Source organism: Rousettus aegyptiacus, unplaced genomic scaffold, assembly GCF_014176215.1.
Source record: "Rousettus aegyptiacus isolate mRouAeg1 unplaced genomic scaffold, mRouAeg1.p scaffold_m13_p_13, whole genome shotgun sequence".
NCBI classification, from domain to species: domain Eukaryota; kingdom Metazoa; phylum Chordata; class Mammalia; order Chiroptera; family Pteropodidae; genus Rousettus; species Rousettus aegyptiacus.
Genome location: NW_023416288.1, coordinates 45,057,067 through 45,077,874, shown reverse-complemented (window position 1 = coordinate 45,077,874; position 20,808 = coordinate 45,057,067). Strand labels below are relative to the sequence as shown.

At 59.0% G+C, this 20,808-nt stretch overlaps 1 protein-coding gene across 1 annotated transcript in view; it reads right to left on the bottom strand.

Annotated features, from left to right (window-relative positions):
- Positions 1 to 16,764, bottom strand: part of GRB10 (growth factor receptor bound protein 10) — a 112,356-nt gene extending 95,592 nt beyond the window's left edge. Inside the window, exon 1 of the mRNA XM_036230514.1 lies at positions 16,605 to 16,764. Coding sequence (XP_036086407.1) covers positions 16,605 to 16,736 — 132 coding nt within the window. The 5' untranslated portion in view covers positions 16,737 to 16,764. The remainder of the gene's footprint in view (positions 1 to 16,604) is intronic.
- Between the last annotated feature and the right edge of the window lie 4,044 nt (positions 16,765 to 20,808).

Here is a 20,808-nt window from a genome sequence, read left to right as displayed (position 1 = left end):
GGAATGGCTCTTACACGGTCTTATCGAGGTGCATCTCTCAGATTTCACCCCCCAGTGAACCCGCCGTGGCGGGACCTGACTGCCCTGGTCCGGACCGGTCACCTTGCCCGTGGACGGGACGCGCCGCAGGGCTGCAGCCTGGCAAGCGGGGCCAGCCGGGAGCAGGCCCTCCCGCCACACACGGCATCTCCCTGCCTCCGTCCGCCTCCGTTTTGCTCCCTTGTCCTACGCGCCCCAGGGGCCTGAGGGGGCCTCCGCTGGCCCTGGCACGCCTGCCTGGGGCCGGGAGGCCAGCTGGCGGGCGGCGCTGGCTGCGTCACGGCCCCTTACCTGCGCCTTACGTCAGGGTTCGCGGTGACACCCGACTTGGGTGGAAATGTTTCCGCCTCCCAAAAGCACAGAGGTGGCGGCGGCACGGCGGGCATCCCTGAGCAGACGGCCTGCCCCGCCACATGCAGCCGGGCACGCGTAGGACGGCCTGCCCCGCCACACGCAGCCGGGCACGCGTAGCTGCGCAGCTCAGGCCGCCGTCCCCTGGCTCCAGTCACCCCCGTAGAGAAGGGGGGCTCTGCCCCGCTCCCTCCTGCCACCCCCAGATGACTCTCGATTTAGAGTCAAGTACCGCGAAGAAGGAATATTCCTCCAGCACCAGTCGAAAGGGGTCTGCTGTTGAAGACAGGACACCGTCCTAAGGGTCTCCGGACCCAGGAGGTCGGGGCGGGCGGCCGAGCGGCCGGTGTCCTTCCTCCCGACATGTTTGCCGTCATCCTGAAACACAGGGTTTTTTCATAAACGCGCTCCACAAACATTTGCAGAGCACCTGCGCTGGTCTCGATATCGGTGCTGCCGGGCACAGCCACCTGGAACAGTCCCCACCCTGACCTACGAGACGCAGGCGAGGGCCAAATCTCGGTCCCGACCCCGTGCGGGGATGCGGGCAGAGCGGGTGTGGACGCACGCCCGTCGCCGCCGCCGCTGACCCTGCGAGAACTGCACACACGTGGCAGAACACGTTCCACGCGTGTGTCTTCGGGTGTCTAGCAGGGGACCCTGAGCCACCGAAAACCCCCACGGGGAAGAACCTGAGCGCCTGCTCGCTTCTGTGGGAGACCTAGCTACTCACACGACACCGGCCACGGGATGGGCCTTCCTCGCAGCCGGGGTAGTCTGGCCCCTGGACCAGGGGCAGAGCACAGGAGGAAGGCAGAGCTGACGCCCACCTGGGCTCGGGGGATTGCGCCCCAAAACATGCAGCGCCCCTCACTCGGCTGGGGCCGTGGAGAGCGCGGGGCCTCCCCCACAGCAAGAATCCAGACGGCAGCGTCTGGCATTCTGTGACTTAATTTTCCTCCTGGCCACGGAGCTATTAAAACAGTCCCAACAGACTGACTTCGGATGGCCGCCCGAAAGATGACTAGAATCCCCCTAGATCTTTCTCGCCTCGGACTCCCCCCGTTCCACTGCCTGAGTGTGAGGTCGAGTGCTCGGGAAAGGGCAGAGCCATCGCGCCACACACCGCGAGGCCCGGCTACAGGGGAGGACGGTGCGTGTGGAGACCTGAGAAGGAATCTTAGGAATCTTTCATTTTGACCAAAACAACCTGCTTTAGCGACTGAAACAGCTTCCCTCTGCACACACAGGTCACGTACTCCTCGTCTCCCTCACCCTCCCCTCCGCTCCCCAAGGTCACTGTTGCCCAACACCTCGGCCCGGCCCCTGAAACGCTCTGCGGCTCGCCGTGCCTCCCCTGCGAGGCACCGTAAAAAATAAATATTTGGTCTTTGTGGCAGTTCCAGGCGCACAGCTCCTAAAACTCTTGGAATCTCAAGAGTAAGGACGGTCTTTTGTAGCTGGTGAGATGGCAGGTGGCCGGGGGCCCAAGGTAGCGATGGCTGGGGGCCGGTCTCCAGAAGGAAGGGGGCCTGAGGGGGGCTGGCCCCTTGGGGGCCACCTCGCCACCTCCAGGGGGGAGGAGGGGCTGGCGGGGCCGGTGACCCAGCTCGTCAGCCAGAGCCAAGGAGTGCATCCATCACAGGCACGGAAAGAGGCCTCTACGAGAACCTGGAAAGGACAGAGTTCCAGAGCTTCCAGGCGCGTGGATGTCACGGGGTGCTGGAGAAAGCACGGGGCGCCACCTGCCCCACCCTCACCTGAGACACCCCTCCCGCGGGCAAACCGAGTAAAGTGCCTTCCTGAGGGCTCTGAACGAACCGTCCCCTCAAGTCCCCGCAGGGACCCCAGTCACTGCACAGGGCCGCAAGGCCGGGCGCTGTGGGCACGCGGCGGCCTCGTGGGCTCCGCGGCCCGCCCCTCGCGGGTCCCGCACGACCCTTGCCGCGGTCCAGGGCCGGAGACCCTGTGTCGGGAGCCGTGCGTGCTTGGGGTCACGTGTTCAGTAAGAACCGGCTCCGCCGACAGGGGAATGGTCCACGGTCCGGACTGCCCCCCACCCCCCGCGGTCCCCGCCCCTGCGTGGCTCGGGGAGGCGGTGGGAGCCGGTGGGAGCCCCCCGACCTGCCAGCAGCGCGGTGGCAGGGGACAGAATGTGGGCCCCTCCACTTGCGGTGGGGACACCGTTCTCCCCTTCTCAGTGCACCTTTCACCGCGCAGGGAGAAAGTGCCACCTCCCGGGTCTCTGCTGATGGACTCTCCTACGTCCCCCAGTGCCCTTGGGTGGCACTTAGCCAGATGCTTGTCTCAGTGGCCGGTACACACCTTTTAGTCCCCCCACTGGTGAATGCCACCGAGGACGGGAGCGCTGGACAGCCAACAGTGGGCAGCGTCCGGGGGCGGCTGAGACGCGGCCACTGGCCCATGCATCGTGACCCCAGACTCAGGCTGTGCGGAGCTCCCCCCACCCCAGACGCACGCTGACCAAAGCCATCGCCTCTTCCGAGTCCTGTCCAGGTGGCTTCTGGCATTGCCATTCCCACACTGCCCCCACATTCCACCCCGAAATCACACGAAAGGGGCCTCAGGTCTCCCCTCTCCTTCAGCATCACAGACCAGGAATCTCCAGGGACCCTCCACAGCAGACACGACAGACGAGGTCACTCAAAGGCACGGATGAGGCCCCTGCAGGGTGCCCCTCCGCCTTCACAGGGTGGGGTGCTACTGGCCCGGCTCGGGGGCCCGGCCCCCCAGCGCCCCCAGCCCTCCCTACTTGGGCCTCTGCCTGGGGCCCCTTGCTTGGCGCCAGCTTGGACTGAGGTCATGTGCGGGGGAGGGGGCACCCTCCATTCGTGAGGCCCGAAGCCCCATCGAGGGGCGAAGGTGAGGGCCGGCCTTCCCCTCCCATCAGCACGCTGACTTGAGAAAGCTAGTTACTTTCTTCCTTAAAAGGTGTTACTTAAATTTACATATAATGAGTTTACTACTGTTCTTTTTATGGAGGAATAAATAATTTTTAAATTTCTGTCTTCACTTCTAAAACAGCAGATACCAATGGCCACGTAAACACAAGCTCTGCAAGATCTGCAGTCACATTTAAGAGTGTCGAGGGGGCCGGGGAGCAGACACTGGGAGAAGTGCCACTTCCACCTCCTGCTGGGGGGGCCAGGACCCCGCCGGCACTCAGGACCCAGCTGCGCATGGGGCGGGGGGGTGGGGGTGCAGCCCCAGCCGCCCCCCGGACTCGGCAGTGGCCGCCATGCAGCTCTGCAGAGAAGGCGTGGAGCCTTCTTTGTTCAGAAAAAGATTTTCTTAATAACGAGCTGAGTTTCAGAACTTTTCACCAGAAACGTGGCCAGGCAGAGGGAGGCCCCTTGCCAGAAGCTACGTGGACTCGCCCCTCCCGGGGAGGAGGCGGGGGGAGCAGGGCGAGGGGGGAGCAGGGCGAGGGGGGAGCTCTGAGCGGGGGTCCCGGAGGGCGTGACCCTGCTGTGGGGCCCGAGGGCTTGTCCTGTGCAGCCGGCCAGAGGCACATCTCTGAGTCATCACTGAGCGCATTCTTCCCTGCCCCAGAGTGAGCCACGGGAGGGGGGAGTCAGAGGGAAAATGTCACATGTCCAGTATTTCCAGTTTTCTAGCAGAGTCCCAGCGCCGGCCTCCTGGGGCTCTGGACACTCACAGACACCAGCATGTCACCATCTGCCCTCACCCTCTCCCTCTCCCTCTCCGGCGCGAAACCAGGGCCCAAACTCAGCGCACACGCCAGCGCCCAGAGTCAGACCCCCTCCCCCACCCCCGCCCCCATCCCCGCCCCGAGGAAGCACAGCCGTTCTCAATTAAGGCCGATCAGGCTGCCTGTCTCCTGCTCTAACTGCTTGACGTGGGAGCCCAGAGCCCACAGCCCGGCTCGGGGGGGCGGGGACAGAGCGCCTGTGTCTCCCCGAGCTCCTCGGAGCTGCCCCACGGCCCTCAGCTGCAGGATTACCGCTCCCAGGACTCAGCACACGCTTAACAGGGGACAGAGGAGCTATTTCTGGCCTGGGAACGTGAGATTTACCCTTCCAAATGGGGCAAGGATCTTTGTGACACTTGTCACTGCTGCCCAGAAGGACCCAGCACCCGCGAGGCTGGAGGGAGGAAACCAGTGTGATGAGCTTAGGCGCTCACCCCTGGGGAGCCCAGATCGCCCCTGAGACGTGCTGAAAAGTCCCCCGAACCGAAACGGCACATATGCACCCCGAAACCCGATTCGGAAGGGACGTGAGCGAGAGAGTGGGGTGGGGACGTACAGCGGTCCAGGCGACCCCCTTCGTGCCGCCACCAATCCCAACGAGCGCGAACACTGCGAAACAGAGGCGGGGTGACACTGTGACCGGTCCCCCACTTCCGAAAGGCCGCTCGGCCTTCCGGGCCTTTGGGCGACACTCAGCACTACGAGCTGGCACCAGGTCTGGCGCCCAGAGCAAACTGGTCTTACACTGCAACACGAGACACAGTAACGCCACCTATGTTCCCAAACTCCGGCACGTCCAGACCCCCCGAGGCCCGAAAAGCTCCCCCAGACGAGGGGAATCACACGTGTGCCGGAGACCTGCGGTGTGCAAGGCACCGTGAGATGAATTCACCTACGTTTTCCTTTAATATTTACAAACCCTGAGAGCAGAGAATTGACATCCTTGGGGTTGGGGGTGTCCTTTCTTAGGACACACGTCCCCCACTCGTCCAAGTTGGTGGGCTGCTCTGCAGACACGTGACTGCTCCCTTCTTCCCTCTGGGGTACAGAGCACACATGACCGAGGGCCCACAGGTCTGAGAGAGTCGTTCTAAACTCTCCCACTTGGTCCTGAACAAGGAACGTGACTGCGAGCGGCCCCCACTCCCTCATCTACACAAGGAGGACGTGCTCTCCCTCCCTCCTTCCCTCCCTCCCTCGTAGGGTCCCAAGGATCACATGCAACCCTGGTAAACTCGTGCCAGGGAGAGTAAGGAATTCACCACCACCCAGTCAAATTCCTGTCCTCCTCTTTCCCAGACAGCGGCACAGTGCCTTGTGGAGGTGCGTGGAGAAATGCAGACCCCGCACCATTACCCCTCCGGGCAATGGCAAGGCTGCTGTATCAAGAGCCCGTAACAACCACCTCAAGTTTCGGTGTCTTGCAAACGGTGCTTCTATCCAGACTGCACTCTGCAAATGCTCACATCTAAGCAGCCTTCACTAAAGCACAAGGAGAACTATAAGAGAGGATTCTAGAGAAATGAAAGGCAAAAGAGTTCTAAGATATACACACACGTGCGCGCGCGCGCGCACACACACACACACACACAGAAGCAAAATGCCAGAGGTACTTGTTTCTCAGTAACTAAGTGTAAATGATTAAACCCTCCAACTCAGAGGCCAAGATTGGCAGAATGGAGGAAAAAAACACATAATCCAACTGTGTACTGTCTACAAGAGACTCACTTTAGATCAAAGGACTCAATCAGACTGAAAGTGAAAAGATGAAAAAGAGTTTTCATGTTAAAAGTAACAAAAAGAGAGTTGAGGTGGCTGTAACAACATCAGCCAAGATCCATTTTCTGTGTAAACTGTTACAATGGAGGACATTATGTATTAAGAAAGGGTCAATGCACCAAAAAGATACAACAATTGTAAACATAGATGCACCAAAAATCAGAGCCCCAAAAGATAGGAGGCAAACACTGGCGGACCTGAAGGTAGAAATGAGGCTCTGTGATAATGGCCGAAGACTTTAACACTCTGGTTTCAGTAATGGGCAGAGCCGCCGGCCTGAAGATCAATAAGGAACGGGAGGACTTGCATAGCAGCACAGAGCACTTGGCTGTCACGGACATGTGCAGAGCACCCCACCCAGTCACAGCACACTGTACAGTTTTCTCCGGCACATATGGAAGCTCCTCCAGGATAAACCATATGTCAGGCCACAAAAGAAGTCTTAACAATTTTAAAAAGATTGAAGTCATAAAAAGTATCTTTTTCCAACCACAGTGGAATGAAGCTAGAAATCCACAGCAGAAGTCAAACTGGAAAATTCAAAAATACATGGAAATTAACACAGTCTTTAAAAACCAACGGGTCAAAGAAAAAAATTCACAGGAGAAAATTTAAAATATCTTGAAACGAATGAAAACAAAAATACAGGATGTCAAAACTTATGGGAAGCTGCAAAATCAGTGCTAGGAAGGAATTTTACAGCTATAAGTGCTTCTTTTAGCAAGAGAAAGATCTCAAATAACCTAAATTTATACCTTATAGAGCCATAAAAAGAAAAAAAAATAAACCATAAACAAAAAATTTACTTAAAATGGATCAAAGACCTAAATGCAGGAGCTAAAACCATAAAAACCTTAGAAGGAAACAGAGACCCTGACCACGTGAAATTTGGCAATGATTTCTCCAAAGTAAAGGAAACAGAGGGATAAAACAGAAATTGATTTTTTGGTTTTTTTTGTATCCAGGACAAGAGAGTGAAAAAATAACCCACAGCAAGGTACAAAATAGTTGCAAATCATATATCTGATAAGACATTAATGTCTGGAATACACAAAGAACTCCCAGAACTGAACAACGAAATGCAAATCAAAACCACAACGAGATGCGGCTTCACATCTTTTAGGATCTTTGAGGACGGTTATTATTAAAAAAAAAAAAAAAAAAAAAAAAAAAACACCCAGAAAATCCCAAGGCCTGGAGAGGATGTGGAGAGACAGGAACACTTGTACATTGCTGGGAGGAATGTAGAACGCAGCAGCGGCTGTGGAAACAGTTTGGCAGTTCCTCAGGACGCTAAATATAGAATTACCATATGATCCAGCAACTCTACTTCTAGGTATACACCCTGTGCAAAAAAAAAAAAACCTGAGAGCAGGGCCTCAAAGAGGGACTTGTGTGCCCGTGTTCACAAAGGCACTACTCACAGCCGCCGAAAGGGGAAAAACAACCCGAAAACCCAACGGCTGCTGAACGGATCAGCAAAGGGCGGTGTGCACGTCCACGGAGCGCGGACGCGATCCAGCCACGAGGAAGGACGGGGCGCCAGCGTGCGCCGCGGCGCAGGCGAACCTTGCAGACGCCACACTAAGTGCGAGCGGCCAGGCACGAGGCCCGCGTGCTGGGTAATGCCATTCGCAGAAACACCCCGAACAGGGAAATCCGCGCAGGCAGAAAGCAGGTCGGCACGGAGGGCTGTGTGGGCGATGGCACAGAGCAGGGGTTCCTTTGGGAAGCGCGGCTGCGCGTACCTGTGGCCACGTTACCTGCGCCCTGCGTATACTGTGTGCCATCTGCCCACACACGCACTCCGAATGCTCATGCCCGTGAAGATACTAGTTATAATCGCACACTGCGAATTGAGTAAACCGTATGACTTGTGAATTACACTTCGATAGAACTGTTGAAAAGAGGGGACTCTATGAAAGACCAGCCCCGTGACCATAATCAGCACAAAGGGGGCACCGTGCCCCCCCCAATCTGGAACCGCCGTAACCCCCGATCTTCCTCCTGGAGCGTCGTCGCAGGAGACGTCTGGGAAGTTCCACCATGAGAAACGAGGCTCGTCGACCCTGACGTTGCTGAGCACATGGCTGGCCGCGACCATGAGCTCGCGCGGCAACTGCTACCCTCCGGGAATCACGCGGCCACCCACCGTCCCCGCCTGCCTGCAGAGACGCTTCCGGAAGGGTGACGAAGGAATGCGGTCCAGGCCGCACGGGGCCCAGTGACCCCTGCGCTGAGCAACCAGGGAAGGCAAGAGCACACACTTCCGAAGGGGCCGTTGTCCGTCACCCGAGGAAGGGTTCTGGTGGCGGACGTTTGGGAAGGTGGAGGCAGGCGCGGTGACACGGTCAGACACGACACGCCGAACACGGACTCGCAGAAGCAAACCCAGAGCTGCAGGGACACCACCTCCCTGAGACCGAGAGCCGGCCCGCTCCGCCGGGCCACACAGAGCTGAGCCCACGCCAACGGCACGGGCGGGACCCGGCCAGGCGGCCCACGGGGCCATCCTCTCTCGCCCCTGCCGGGGGCCCTTGGAGGTGCTGAGTGTGGGTTCTTGCCTGTGATGCTGAGGCCTGACGGCACTAGCAGGACCTCCAGAGAAGTGAGGTGCTAGGTTCACACACTCAGTGGGAGTGCACGCCCCACCTCCCCCAGACGCAGGCAGGTCCAGCTCCAGACCGCTCGAGAGTCAGAAGGTTTCGAACCTTTCTAAGCCTTCTCTTATCACAAACAAAAGAGAAACCACCGAATAAAGCCCACGGGAACCCAAGTAAATGTCAGAGCAGGACACTGTGCAAATATTTACAAATGGAATAAAGTATGGACACATTTAAGAATGCCACTTGTAACAACATAGGGCTATTTGCTGAAAAATTCTTGGCAAAATTCCTAGATTAAGTAATAGCATTAGTAATAGCTCTTACAGGATAAAGTTTCCTTTTCAGGGACTTTCTAGAGAGAAAGAAACTGAAAATAAAATGGGAGGAAAATGGCCAGCAGCGCGCGAATCGCCAAGGTGGACAGACGTGCCGTCTCGGGCCCCACCCCCGGCTCCCTGCATCGGGACCTGCACCCTCACAGGACTCCGGGAGATAAAGGCACTGGTTTCAGACACTGTTAATGTGTAACTTATGTCAGGGCTGCGATGTGCCAGCGCCCTCCAGGAAAATAAGTGAGAGATCCGTTCATACCGCTGCTTCTGCTGCTTCTGCGTTGACCCCTGCCTTCCCCTCCCCCGCAGATGGCCCTATTCTCAGCCTAAGTGGGGCGGGAAAAGAGAGGAGACAGACTGGCTCCTCCGACATCTGGTAAATGTCCTTGTCAAAAGCCATCCGGAGCCTCCCCGAAACTGCCACCCCAGGTGAGCACTCAACAACTGCTGGGCGGCACACGGCCATCCGTGGCCGAGGCGAAGGACCGAAAGCCACTGACATTGTTCCAGCACTCGGGCAGGCCAGACACAGCCAGGGGAGGAACTACGCAGAGGCGATTTGCGGGTCCCCTCGGCACATTCAGGATTTCTTCACTGCCCCACCCCCATATCAGACTTGAGCTGGGGGCATCCCAAGCTCGGGGTGACACTTCCCGGTGCCTGCGGCAGCACCCCAGAAGCCCCTGGAGCAGACGGTCCTGGACGCCCTGCTCAGGGGGACAGGGGAGGGGAGGAAGGGCAAAGCCAGTGGGCTCTGTGCAGGCCTCCTGGCCCCCGCTCCAAGGCACTGCTCAGCAGCTTCCTGTCCCCTTAACCTCTCCTAGGAACAAAGCCACTCCACGTGGGAGGGGGGAGGAGGGCGGTTTTCCTGATCAGTCCAAATAAGCCTCATGGAAAGGGCTCGCGTACCAGGATGGTTTGGGACGGGTTAGAACTTCGTGGGTCGTTTCCAACCAGTGGATTCTATGAAATGTGAGTAAACCTGGCACGGCACACCAGTTTGGGGTTTGATGTGCGGCTGTGCCAAGCGCTCGGCATGCTTCGCAGTGTCCTGCGCTGGGTGGTGCTGGGTGCGCCCTGGGGACGGGGCCAACTTCTTTTTTTAAGCCTGATGAAAAAGACGGAAACACGAAGGCGCACACAGCAGCCTCTTTTCACTTTCTCCCTGGAGCGCAGGCCCCTGGGGCCGAGACCACCCTACCGCCACCCTCGTCCTGCCCTCGACCTCTGGCTTAGGCCACGGTCCTGGTGGCCGGGAGCTGCCAGCTTGCTGACCGAGCGCCAGCAGCCCAAGAAGTCACAAGGCTCAGCACCACGGCCCCCGAGCTGGGGCGACTTTTGAACAAAGCATAACTTCTCAAGCTTTGTGTCCCCTAAGGGTCAACTGCCTGCTTCGTCAAGATACAGATTCCAGGTCCCAAGCCCAGAAAGCCAGTTCCAGAGGTGAGGGCAGGGCCTGGGGACGCAGGCCCAGCAAGGGGGCTCTGCGGCGGCCAGGCACCGCCTGGTCTTGCCAGCACAGTGCTCCGCCCGGCCATCTCTGGAGGGGAACTCGCCCCGTCCACAAGGAATGCGCACCTGTTCCAGTACGTGCAAGTCCCCTAAGCCACTCGTACCAAATCACAGCCCACACCCCAGGAGGCACCCGGCTTCTGTGGCACCACGAGGCTTGAGCGTCAAATTCTGAAATGTCGCCAAACTCTAAAACTCAAAAGATTCAGCGTTCTCTAGAAGTTCAGAAACCCAGCTCTGGGTGGTAATTAAGTGATGGCTCGAGGATCAACTCGGCATGCAGAGCCGAAGAAGAGGCTAAAAATAGCTCCCCGTCTTGTTCTGCCTTCTGAAGTTCCTCTCAGCCCAGGAACCAGCAGTGAAACCCCTGTTCATTCTCTCCCTTTGCTCTCTTGCAGTCTCCGACCTATGAGGGGTACCATTCGTCCCTGCTTCCCGGGGACAGGGTGAGGAGAGCAGCAGGCACCCCCTCGACAGTGCTCCCCGTGCACGAACACCGCACCCCACAATGACAGCCGGCTTCGTAGAATGGTCGCTGGCCCCCCAAATCTCAAATGCATGTTTTTTCTGTGGGTCTCTACTGCCTTACCACAGGGGGGGCGTCAGAGAGAGGAAAATCCCATAAGCCCCCTCTCCCTACCCACCCCTTCCCCGACTCACACCCAACATACAGAGTACTGGCTTCTGGGGCTAAAGGGACAGCCCAGCAAGCCACACAGAAAGGAGAAGGGCGGAGGCATGCGCAAGGCCATGGCCAACCCTGAGCGGACTCCCCGAGGCCCAGCATGTGCAGGCATCTCCCGGTCAAGGGGGCTGGTGCCGCCTCCTCCCTGGCCCAGTGCGGAGGGAGATCCTCTACAGTGCAGACAGCGGCCTCCCTGGCACCCCCAAGACCTTGATCAGCGCCCTGGTAGGGACTCCCGCCATCAACCAACAAGTGGCAGTGGATCAAAGGGACAATCGGCGCGTGAAACAAGTGACCCGACTCCCTTCTTTCTGAAGAGCCAGGACAAGAAAGTGCCACCTGTGTTTGGAGCAGTGAGTTGAACTCGACCAGAGGTGTGAGGTCTCCCCACACCTCATCACTTCCCCTTAATCGTCCAATAAGGTCCCTTGATGACAGAGGGGGATCTTTGGGGAAAGAGGCAAAGCGACAAGATGTGTTTATCCCAGGCTTTTCTACCAGACCAAATGTCATCGAGGTTTAAAAGAAGTCCAGGCAGGCCTTGGTATCCGTTTTTGGCAGAGAAAAAGGTCCATTTCCCAAAGTCCCTATCTGTGCATTTCCCCAGCTGCTCCCACACCCACTGCCCGCCACTTGGCTGAGAGACAGCGGACAGGTTTATCTGGGTGCAGTTATTACTTGTTACATATTAAACAATTAAGATTAGAAATGGTTACATAACACCCTCCGACAGCAACACCCACGGGGCTGCGGGATCCTGGGCGGCGGTGGGCGGCCGGGCCCGGCTGCGGGGCGCATGCGACTGCGCGGGGCGCGGGACCGCAGGGGCCGCGGCGCGAACGGGGCGCCGCAGGCCGCATCCGGCTGCGCGAAAACGCGGACAACAGAGACACCCGGCGGCTGCGCCGGCCACTGCAGCCGCGCATGCGCCGCGCGGCACCCGCCGCGCCCGACTTGCCGCACGGGGTCGCTGCGCGCCCGCGGCTCGGGCCGCGGCGGCACAGCGCGCGGCGCATGCGCGGCACGGGGGCCGCGCCGCCGGTGTGCGGGTTCCCACGGCTGCGCGCGGCCCCGGGCGCGCGGCGCACGGGCTCGGCCCCCGGGGTCCTCGGCACCCCCAGACCAGGCCGACGGGTTCCGACACGGAGAAGCGGGGACGCCGCCCCGCCTCCCGAAGACGCCCGGCGGGGCGCAGCCCCATGACTCCGCGCCGCCCGCGGGCCCCACCGCGGAGCCCGCGCCCGCCGGGCTCCGGCCGCACCCCGAGCTTCCAGGGCAGGCCTTCCGAGCGCGGGGCCCGCGGGCTCGTGGTAATCCGGTACCTCTTCATCGTCCCCCGTCCTCCTCCACGGGCCACCGTGACGGGCAGGGACGCGCACCGGCCACTCCCGAGACCCCAGCGTCCGCCTTACTCACCTGTGAGACGATACACAGACGCGCTAGGGGGCGTCCCTGGCCCGCCACCACTCAGACGCGCGTCTGGCCTCCACCACCCTCCCCGCCCACCTGGGGGGGACCCTGTGACCTCCAAGGCCAGCCGGCTCTGCTTGTCCCGAATCCCCCAAATGTCAGCAGGGACAGGGGGGAAGAAAGAGACTATTTCTTGAAGCCACAGCCATAAAGCTATTGGATGTGACAGAAAAGTAGAGCTCCATTTGATATGACAGCAGCCAGACAAATACTGGACACTACACGTGGAGGCTCCGTTCCACGCTGGGCACTCTGTGTACATACATAAACACACGCGCTCACAGAACACCCTGCCACACACGAAGGGGAAAGCGTGGAGATGTGAAGAGACTTGCACAAGGAGACGGAGCGGCACAGCCAAGCACAGGTGACGCTCCTCCCCGCGGGAGAGCAGGGCAGGGAGAGCGGAAAGCTGCGGAGGGTGATGAGCACAGTAACCGTCAACAGCGGACAGCGGACTCCAAAGCTCAGGCCAACCCCCCCCGCCCCCCCCCCCCCAATTCGGAGGCATAAAGGGAACGGAGTGCCCTGTTCAGAGGCACAAAGAAGGTGACGAGCTACTCTGAGGACCAGCGGCCAGGCCAGCATGGGACCCCTAACTCTCCAGACAAGGAGCGTGAACAAGCAGTAGATGTCACCCCAAGGAGGGGGGCTGCGGGTGCTCGGGCCCAGTTCCTTTGGTATTTAAGGTGATTGAACGGACGCGCCCTCAGGCAGGTTCTGAGAGCAGCCACAGCGGAGTGTCCACCCAGAAACGTGGGGCAACGAGCCCTTCTCAGTCAGGGCAGATGGCACCTGGCCTGGCCTGCTCCCGGGGCTGGACAGGATGCAGAGCAAACCGAGGCACAGAATCCAACCCCGAGAATCCTGGACACATCAGTGCAGACACACAGACCTGCCCAGGGTCCCAGAATGAGTTATGGGCCAGGACGCCTGCAGCCCCCGGGGTGAGAGCGGCAGGAGCACATGACGGAGGGCTTCCTCGGCCACGCGCCGCTAGAGGAAGCTCGCTCCCAGCTCAGAGCCACTGGCCCTGGTGTGGGGCAGCGAGAGGAAAGGCGAGAGGCAGAGAAGACAGACAAGGAGTCCCGGACGCCGGCCCTGCGCCCTGTGCCCTCCCCACCCCCACCCCCGGCTTCCCCACACTTGCACACCTGCATTAAACACGCACATAGCTCTGTGCCTGCTCTAGGCTCTCCTTTCTGGGTGGGCCAGACAAACTTATGTAAAAACTGGAGAAAAGAAACTTCAGGAAAAAGTAAAATACAAAACACACAAAAACTAGTATCTCTCCAAAAAGGGATTAAAAAAAAAAAAAAAAAGTGTATCTTGAAACAAGAATATTATGCCATTAAAATAAAAAGAGTTGTTTGGGGTGATGATGTCGTGCCCGGGCAGGCTCACCGACTATAACGCATGCAGGTGGGGGAGGTGGGGGGGGGGCAGGGGCATGTAAAATATCTTTGCATTTTCCACTCGAGTTTTTGCAGTAAATCTAAAACTGCTCTAAAAAATAAAGTCTATTAAAAAATGAACAATAAAAAAAATAATAAAGGCGGCCCTCAGAAATTGAAAATGAAGACAGAAATTTAGAATTCTCTAGAAAACGTAGAGTCAAGTTGACACGCTTCAAAACCTAGAACACGACAGACACAGAGGAGGAGGTAAGAGGCAGAGAACCAGTCCGGGCAGCTAACCGCCAAAAAAAAAAAAAAAGCCATTCTCAGCGGAGGGAAGAGGAAAATGGAAGAAAATAAAGAATTGATTCAAAAACATGTCCCAGCCCCGGAGGGTCTGAGTTTCCAGCTTACAGGGGTAAACGTGCACTCCCAACAGGACTCGTCTTCAAGGCATTTCCAAGCAGACACAAAGAGAACAGACAGACGTGAAAAAGAGGAAAAGGAGAGAAAAGAAACAGACGGCAGCAGCAAAACACACTGAGAAGTTTTCATACAAAGACTCAAGAATCTGGCAGTTCCATTTCAACCCCATTCTGCCTGAAGACAAGGAACGGCAGCCTTCGAATTTTTGAGGGAAAACTACGTCTAACTTAGAAGTCTATTCTCAGACAGGCCATTAGCTGTGAGCACAGAAAAAAGGACATTTTCAGACATGCAATCTCTCAAAAAAAAAAAAAAAAGCTTGCACACATCTCGTTTTTGGAAGTTACTATGGAATGTTCGCCATCAAATTCTGGAAAGAAACTAGGCCAGAGGAGTCGTGAGCGCCAAGGGAAAGGAAAAGGCAAAGGGCAGCATCCCGGACAGTGGAGGAGAAGGGTTCCAGGTGGCAGCTGGACGGAGCCCCGAGCCGCGGGGGCCAGAGGTGCAGGAGAGATCATTTCCAAGAGATAAAACTGCCAAATACCAGCCGCGTGTGAAGGGTCATTTGCACAACTGTGTCAGTTTGGAGTGGGGGTGGGGGCAGGGAGCAGTAAGTACTTAAAGGACTAAGTGGGTGCAAAAACAACTCCAGGAGCAAACAGAATGTCCCGGGGCAGAAAAAGTCATCGCGGGGGACGCCAGCCGGCACGCTGGTCCGCCCCATCTCCCCAGGAGAGCCGCTGGGCAGAAGGCAGTGCGAGAGCAGACCGGGATCCTCACCTTCCAGGCGGAGAAGTCATAATCCCGTGGGACACTGCGGCTGGGGGAGCCGGGGCCGGGGGTGGGGCCGGGGGTTGGGGTGGGGGTGGGAAGGGAGCAGGTGGGAAGGAATTGCAATACACACAGACATCTGCTTAGAAACAGAGGGAAATCAGGAAGAAAAAAAACGACTCGTAAGGCTGGTTACTTCTGGGAAATTATTTGACTCTTTATGCACATATATCCCTCTGATTAAAAATTCAAAACCAGTCTGCCCTGGGACTTGAGGGATTCCAGCGCTAAGTGACGTTTCGAATGGACAGAGCTTGTGTGGGGAGGCCAGGCCAGCAGGGGACTGCCCGCCTGGAGAGGGTGGCCACATGGGAAGCTGCCTGTGGCCCTGCGGGCCCCAGGGATGGGGCCATGACCCAGCCAGGGAGCAAGCCGCCCTTCCTGCATCCTCCCTTCCCCCTCCCCCCTCCCCCCTCCCCCCAACACACAGCTGCAGAGGTGCAGGATGAGGTCTCAGAGTCGCCTTTCTCCAGAAACTTCCTGAAGGAGTTTCCATGAGACCACGCAATTCTTCAGAAGAGGGAAGGGCATTCTAGAAAAGGCACCCAGCTCTGGAGCAAGGCATTGCCCTTAAGCCACAGGAGACCTCCTGCAGGCACGAGGCAAGGACGGCTGCGGCCAAACGTGCCCCGGCTCGTGGTGGCTCTTGGTCACTGCGGGTTTCCTGGAGCGGGGCATCCTAAAGGCATCAGTACTATCAGATGCATGGTGTTACGAAAGGTTTATAGTAAAGAGTGTTCTCGACTCGTACTAGGCTGGAAGAAACCACTGTGTGGACACACTCAGAGATGCGACTTAAAAGAACGAGTCAGTTACCGCAGCCCGGCTCCTCGGCGAAGCAGACACTTGCAGGGTCTTTGTTCTCCGACGGCATCTGCAGTGGGGCCCAGGCAGCTCGTGGCTAAGTGCCTGGAGGCGCTCTCCGTGGGCTCCCGCGTGACAGGGTGTGAGAGAAGGGGGTCTCGGGCACCCTTCGTGGTTCTCTCTCTCTCAGAGGCCCCCCCAGAGCTCCCAGAGGGACATGCCTGACCGCCCGCAGATGGGGCCACACAGACCGTGTGGTCCACCAAGCATTCCCGCTTACAGCAAAGCGAGGCGTGAGCAGCCCGGCCGCCCGCCCTGCTCTGGGCTGCGGCGAGGATGTCGATGCTATGGGGAGGGCCGACAGGCACTGAGCTCTCTCTGTGTCCGGTACTTTATGAGCCCAGGTTCCCAGGCGAGAGTGCAGCTGCCGGTGCTCAGGCCCATCGATCTGGCCCCCAAACCTGGCCAGCACTCCAGAGGGACACAGCGCCGCAGCACCAGCGCGGCCTGGGGCGCCGGCAGGCAGAGCCACCCCGCCAACCAGCTGAAGGAAGAGCCTCCGTGGCCTCCAGACACCACCCGCCCGGGGGTCCCAAGGACAGGCGGCCCCGGCTCCGCGCGCCCGGCCCGGCGGCTCACCTGCGCCTCCGCTTCCCGGCGGTCTTCGCATTCTTGCTCCTGGCCGCGAGGGATCAGCTCTGACGCCTGCTCTTCACTCTCGTCTGGCCGGAATGGTTTGCAGCCAGGCGGACTGGACATTCTACTGCCCATCTTTGCTGTCGCCTCGTACCTGTGAGGAGTTCGAACCACCTGCCACATGCAGGCAATGCAAGGGCTCTCACTCATAGGGACAGATGCGCAGAGCGGCTCACCGTCAGCGCGACGAGGCTGTGAACAGCCAACCTACGCCGAGCGCCGGGAGATGAAGCTGGGGGGGGGGGGGCGAGTCCTCTTTCTAGCACAGCGTGCAGAGTAATAGAAAGCAGGACTTTCACGCGCACTCAGAGCACACCCAGGCCGCTCGGAGCCAAGGCGGAACGTGCTAGAAGCAGCGTCCGCGAGCTCTTGCTGTGAGCCTCGCTCTGTGTCAGGGTCCCTCCCCACTCTGCTGCGAGGTGAGCACCCCGTGGCCCCCGCTGTGCCCGCGAGCTGGGTCAGGGTGTGCGGGCTCCCCGAGCCAGTGAGCAGTGGGCCAGGAGTCGAACCGATGGCACGCTGCGTGTGAGGGTCAGAACTGGCCGCTGGCCCGGGCGACCGGCGGGGGCCAGACAGTGGGGGCGAGCTGCCCCCAGATCTCATCCCCACAGTGGGTGCTCCGGCCCCAAAAAGAGCCCGGAGCGGCCACACAGTCGAGGGGCCCCTCCCTCATGCCCACAGGTAACTTGGGCGGCTGAAAATAGGAGCCTGTCTTGCTTTCCCAGGGGCATGTGGTCGTGATGAACCCCCTCCATCCCTGGGGCCCTAGGCAGGAACCCTAAAGCAAGACTGCGACTTACAGGGCGGAGGCGTCATTTCCACCTCGACACCCCACGTGCCTCTCGGTCCCAAGCTGCTCCCTTCCTGCACAGGCCGAAAGTCCACGTGGCCCCAAAGCAGGGAGTGAGGGCCATTCCGCCCCACCCCGAGGTGCTCTCTGAAAACCCCCGGCCCTGGTTTTTGTTCTCGCCGTCTCCTAGGGGAGGCAGGCCACCTCCCCTCCCCTCGCTGCGGAAGGGCCTCAGCCTGGCTTCTCCAGGACCAGGCTGCGGTGTTAAACTTCGCCTGCTCACAACTCCTCCCAGGGAATAGGCCCTGGGATCCTGAGCACAGACGACAAAGCCCATTGCTCAGAGATCAGTCCCGAAGCTCCTGGGGGCCAGGGTGGGCAGTGGGGGGAAAAAGTGTCCCGGCCGGAAGAGGAAGGCGGGGAACAGGGACAGCTCCCCAGAAGTGTGCAGCTAAAATATTCACACAAATTAAATGCCAGCCAGTGCTGGAACGCATGGGACCACGTACACACCCATTAGCACAGGCCTTGTGGGAGGTCCCCAGGTCCCCAAAGCACCTGTCTGCCAAGCCTTGCCCACCAAGGAGCTTAACTGTCTTTATTTTTTTATAATCTCCCATCCATAAAATTAAATAAATAAATAAATACATAAATACATAAATAAATAAAATAAAAAACACTCCACCAGCAGAAAAAAATTTTATTTAAAGTTTGAACATAGGACAAATTAAATAAAAAACAAATATTTTCTCCTCACAAGCCCATGCAATTCCACTCTGGTTTAAGTTACACGGGGTTTATGCCACAATCTGCAGACGCACAGGCTCCCTTCCCACAGGACGGGACAGAAGTCCCCTGCAGACAGCTCTCCGCGCTCCGACAGGCCAGCCGGCCCTGGACACGCGCTCGGGCGCACAGGCCGTTTGGTGGGTGCTTCTTCCCTGCAGTTAAGGTCGGACAGAATTCCGAGGAAATGGGTTCTTGGCACGATCCCACCTTTAAAGTGTTAGGTCATATCCAATTCACCAGCCCAGAATCTCTAAGACATGGAGGAGCGTCTGTCCAAGCAGGAGTTTGGTTTTACACATAGTGAAGTCTTGAACTAGCCATATCGTCACAATCAAAAAAGTTCTGGGCCAGCTCACAGATCCTGACTTCGTCCTCCACTCCCAGTGGGCACTGGCTGGCCAGAGACTGTCACTGTAACGTGGCCAGTGCTGCCCCTCATTCTGACCCTGCAGCCACCACCGCACACGGCCCCGAACAGGTGGCCAGCATGAGCCTATCCACTCCAGGTTCCTGGTTCACAAGTGAAAGGCATTTTGCCCGGCCCAACGCTGCCCCCAAAATGGCCCAGGCCACAGGCGATACACAACAGATGACTTTAGGGGTACACGGCTTTTATGAAAACCCCGTTTTGATGACAATGCACCTGACTGCCATATCAAACTTGCAACTTGGCGGATAGTAACATTTTGCCCCAAAGGAATTGTGTATGTAAGTACCAACAATGAGAAGACCAAGGGAAATGTCCCAGGAAAATGTCGACAAGGGCAGAGCTGTGCAAGGCGGGAGCCGCCCTCCTGGAGACAGGGCCTCCCCGCTCCCCGGCCGTGCGGCTGCTGGGGACTCCACTCCGCCATTTCTCTTTCAGAGGCAGATGTCCATGTGCAGAAGCATAAAACACACGGGACTTAAAAAAAAAAATCCAGAGCGTGGGCCCCGGGGAAACCCACGTCGTGTGCTGGCCACGTGCCCCCGGGCATGCCGAGCCTCCGTCTCCATTCCTGCAAAATGGAGGTCGGGGGGCAGCAGCAGAGTAAAAGCCACGAGGCTCTGAACGTGTCTCGTCAACTGTGAGACGCTACAGAAGGGTCGGGCGCTACACTTCTCGGCGACGCGGGCCCGCTGTTGGGGTGCGCCGCCGGTGGGTCCTCAGGCCCCCTCCCTGCGACCTGCCGCTCGGCCCGCGTGGCCCTCTCTTCCACCGACTCCCGCCGACCCTCGCACGCTGCGGGCGGCAACCCTAGATTTCTGCTTCTTCTCAGAAACTCCTGACCCTCCAGATCATTCCTGGAAGCACGTCTGGTTTCGGGGGACTTTACGGGACAAAATCCTCCCCTAAGACACACTTCGTCGTCCCCATAAGTCAGAATTTCTTCTGCTACCGAAACCTAGAATCCACCTTTTTTTCCCCCCCCAGGGCGGGGGGGGGGGGATGGGGGCCCTCAGTCAACTCCTGCGAGAAACTACCTTCTTTGTGCGGAAACCCCGTCGACGCCTGTTGCTGCGCTGACGTGCGTTCTGAGTGGAACTAAGCGAAACGTCCCAGGTCTGAAGCTGGGGGCTCCAAACGGCTGATTCAGCGTTTTCGGAAACAAAGTGTTCCGGGCCTGGCGCTGGAAACGGCAGCACCCAGAAAGTTGGGCCGCCACGCGCGTTCACTCTGAGCGCTGCTTGTTTGGGTCTTTTCTTTGCATCTCTTGAATGAAACTGGGTACGTTTGCAAGAAAGCATTCTTTCCGGTGCCGCGGCCAGATCCGGCACCGTGTCCCGTCACCTGTGGCTCCCCTGCAGTACCCAACGTTTGCGTCAAAGCAAACGACCAAAAGTTGGCGTTTCTTCCAATCCCAAGGGGGAAAAAAAAAACGAACACAATAAAAAGTGGAGAATACCCTAATTTCCATAACGCACATGCTCCAGGGCCTTCGCCAGCCAGGCGTGCGGGGAGGCGGCGAGCGCAGGCGGAGGGTTGCGTCAGAAATTTCCTTCTGCGAACGGCACGGCTCTTACCGCATTTCCACGGCTGGCGGGCGGCTAATCCGCGCGCCCTCGACTCCGGGTTAGGCCCCCGCGGCGGGTAACAGGGTCACTAACGGACCCGAAAAAATGGTCCCTGGACCCGCCGCGCCCGGCCAGGGAGTGTCGGGCCGGCCGGGCGCGGGCGCGCCGGGGCTGCGGGGGCGCTGGCGCCCACCCTCCGCGGTCCGCGAGCGCGGCCTTGGCCCTGACGGGCGAGCAGGCGGGCGCAGCCCCAGCCCGGCCCCCGCCCGGCCCGCGAGCTGCGGGCGTCGGACGGGATGGTCCCGGGAGCTGCCGCCTGGCTCCACGGTCCGGGCTCGGAGACCCGCGCGCACACCCGGCCCGCTCCTCCGCGCCCGCACCCCGCTCCCCGCCTTCGCGCGTCGCGGGCCGAGGCCCCGGGCGCCGCAGCCCCCGGCCCGGAGGCGACGCCCTTCCGCCCGCCGCGCCCCCGCGGCGCCCGGCGTCCCCGGCCGGGCGGCCAGCGCGCAGACAATGACGGCGCGGGGACTGCCCGCCCGCCGGGCCCGGCCGCGCCGACCACAAAGTAACTTG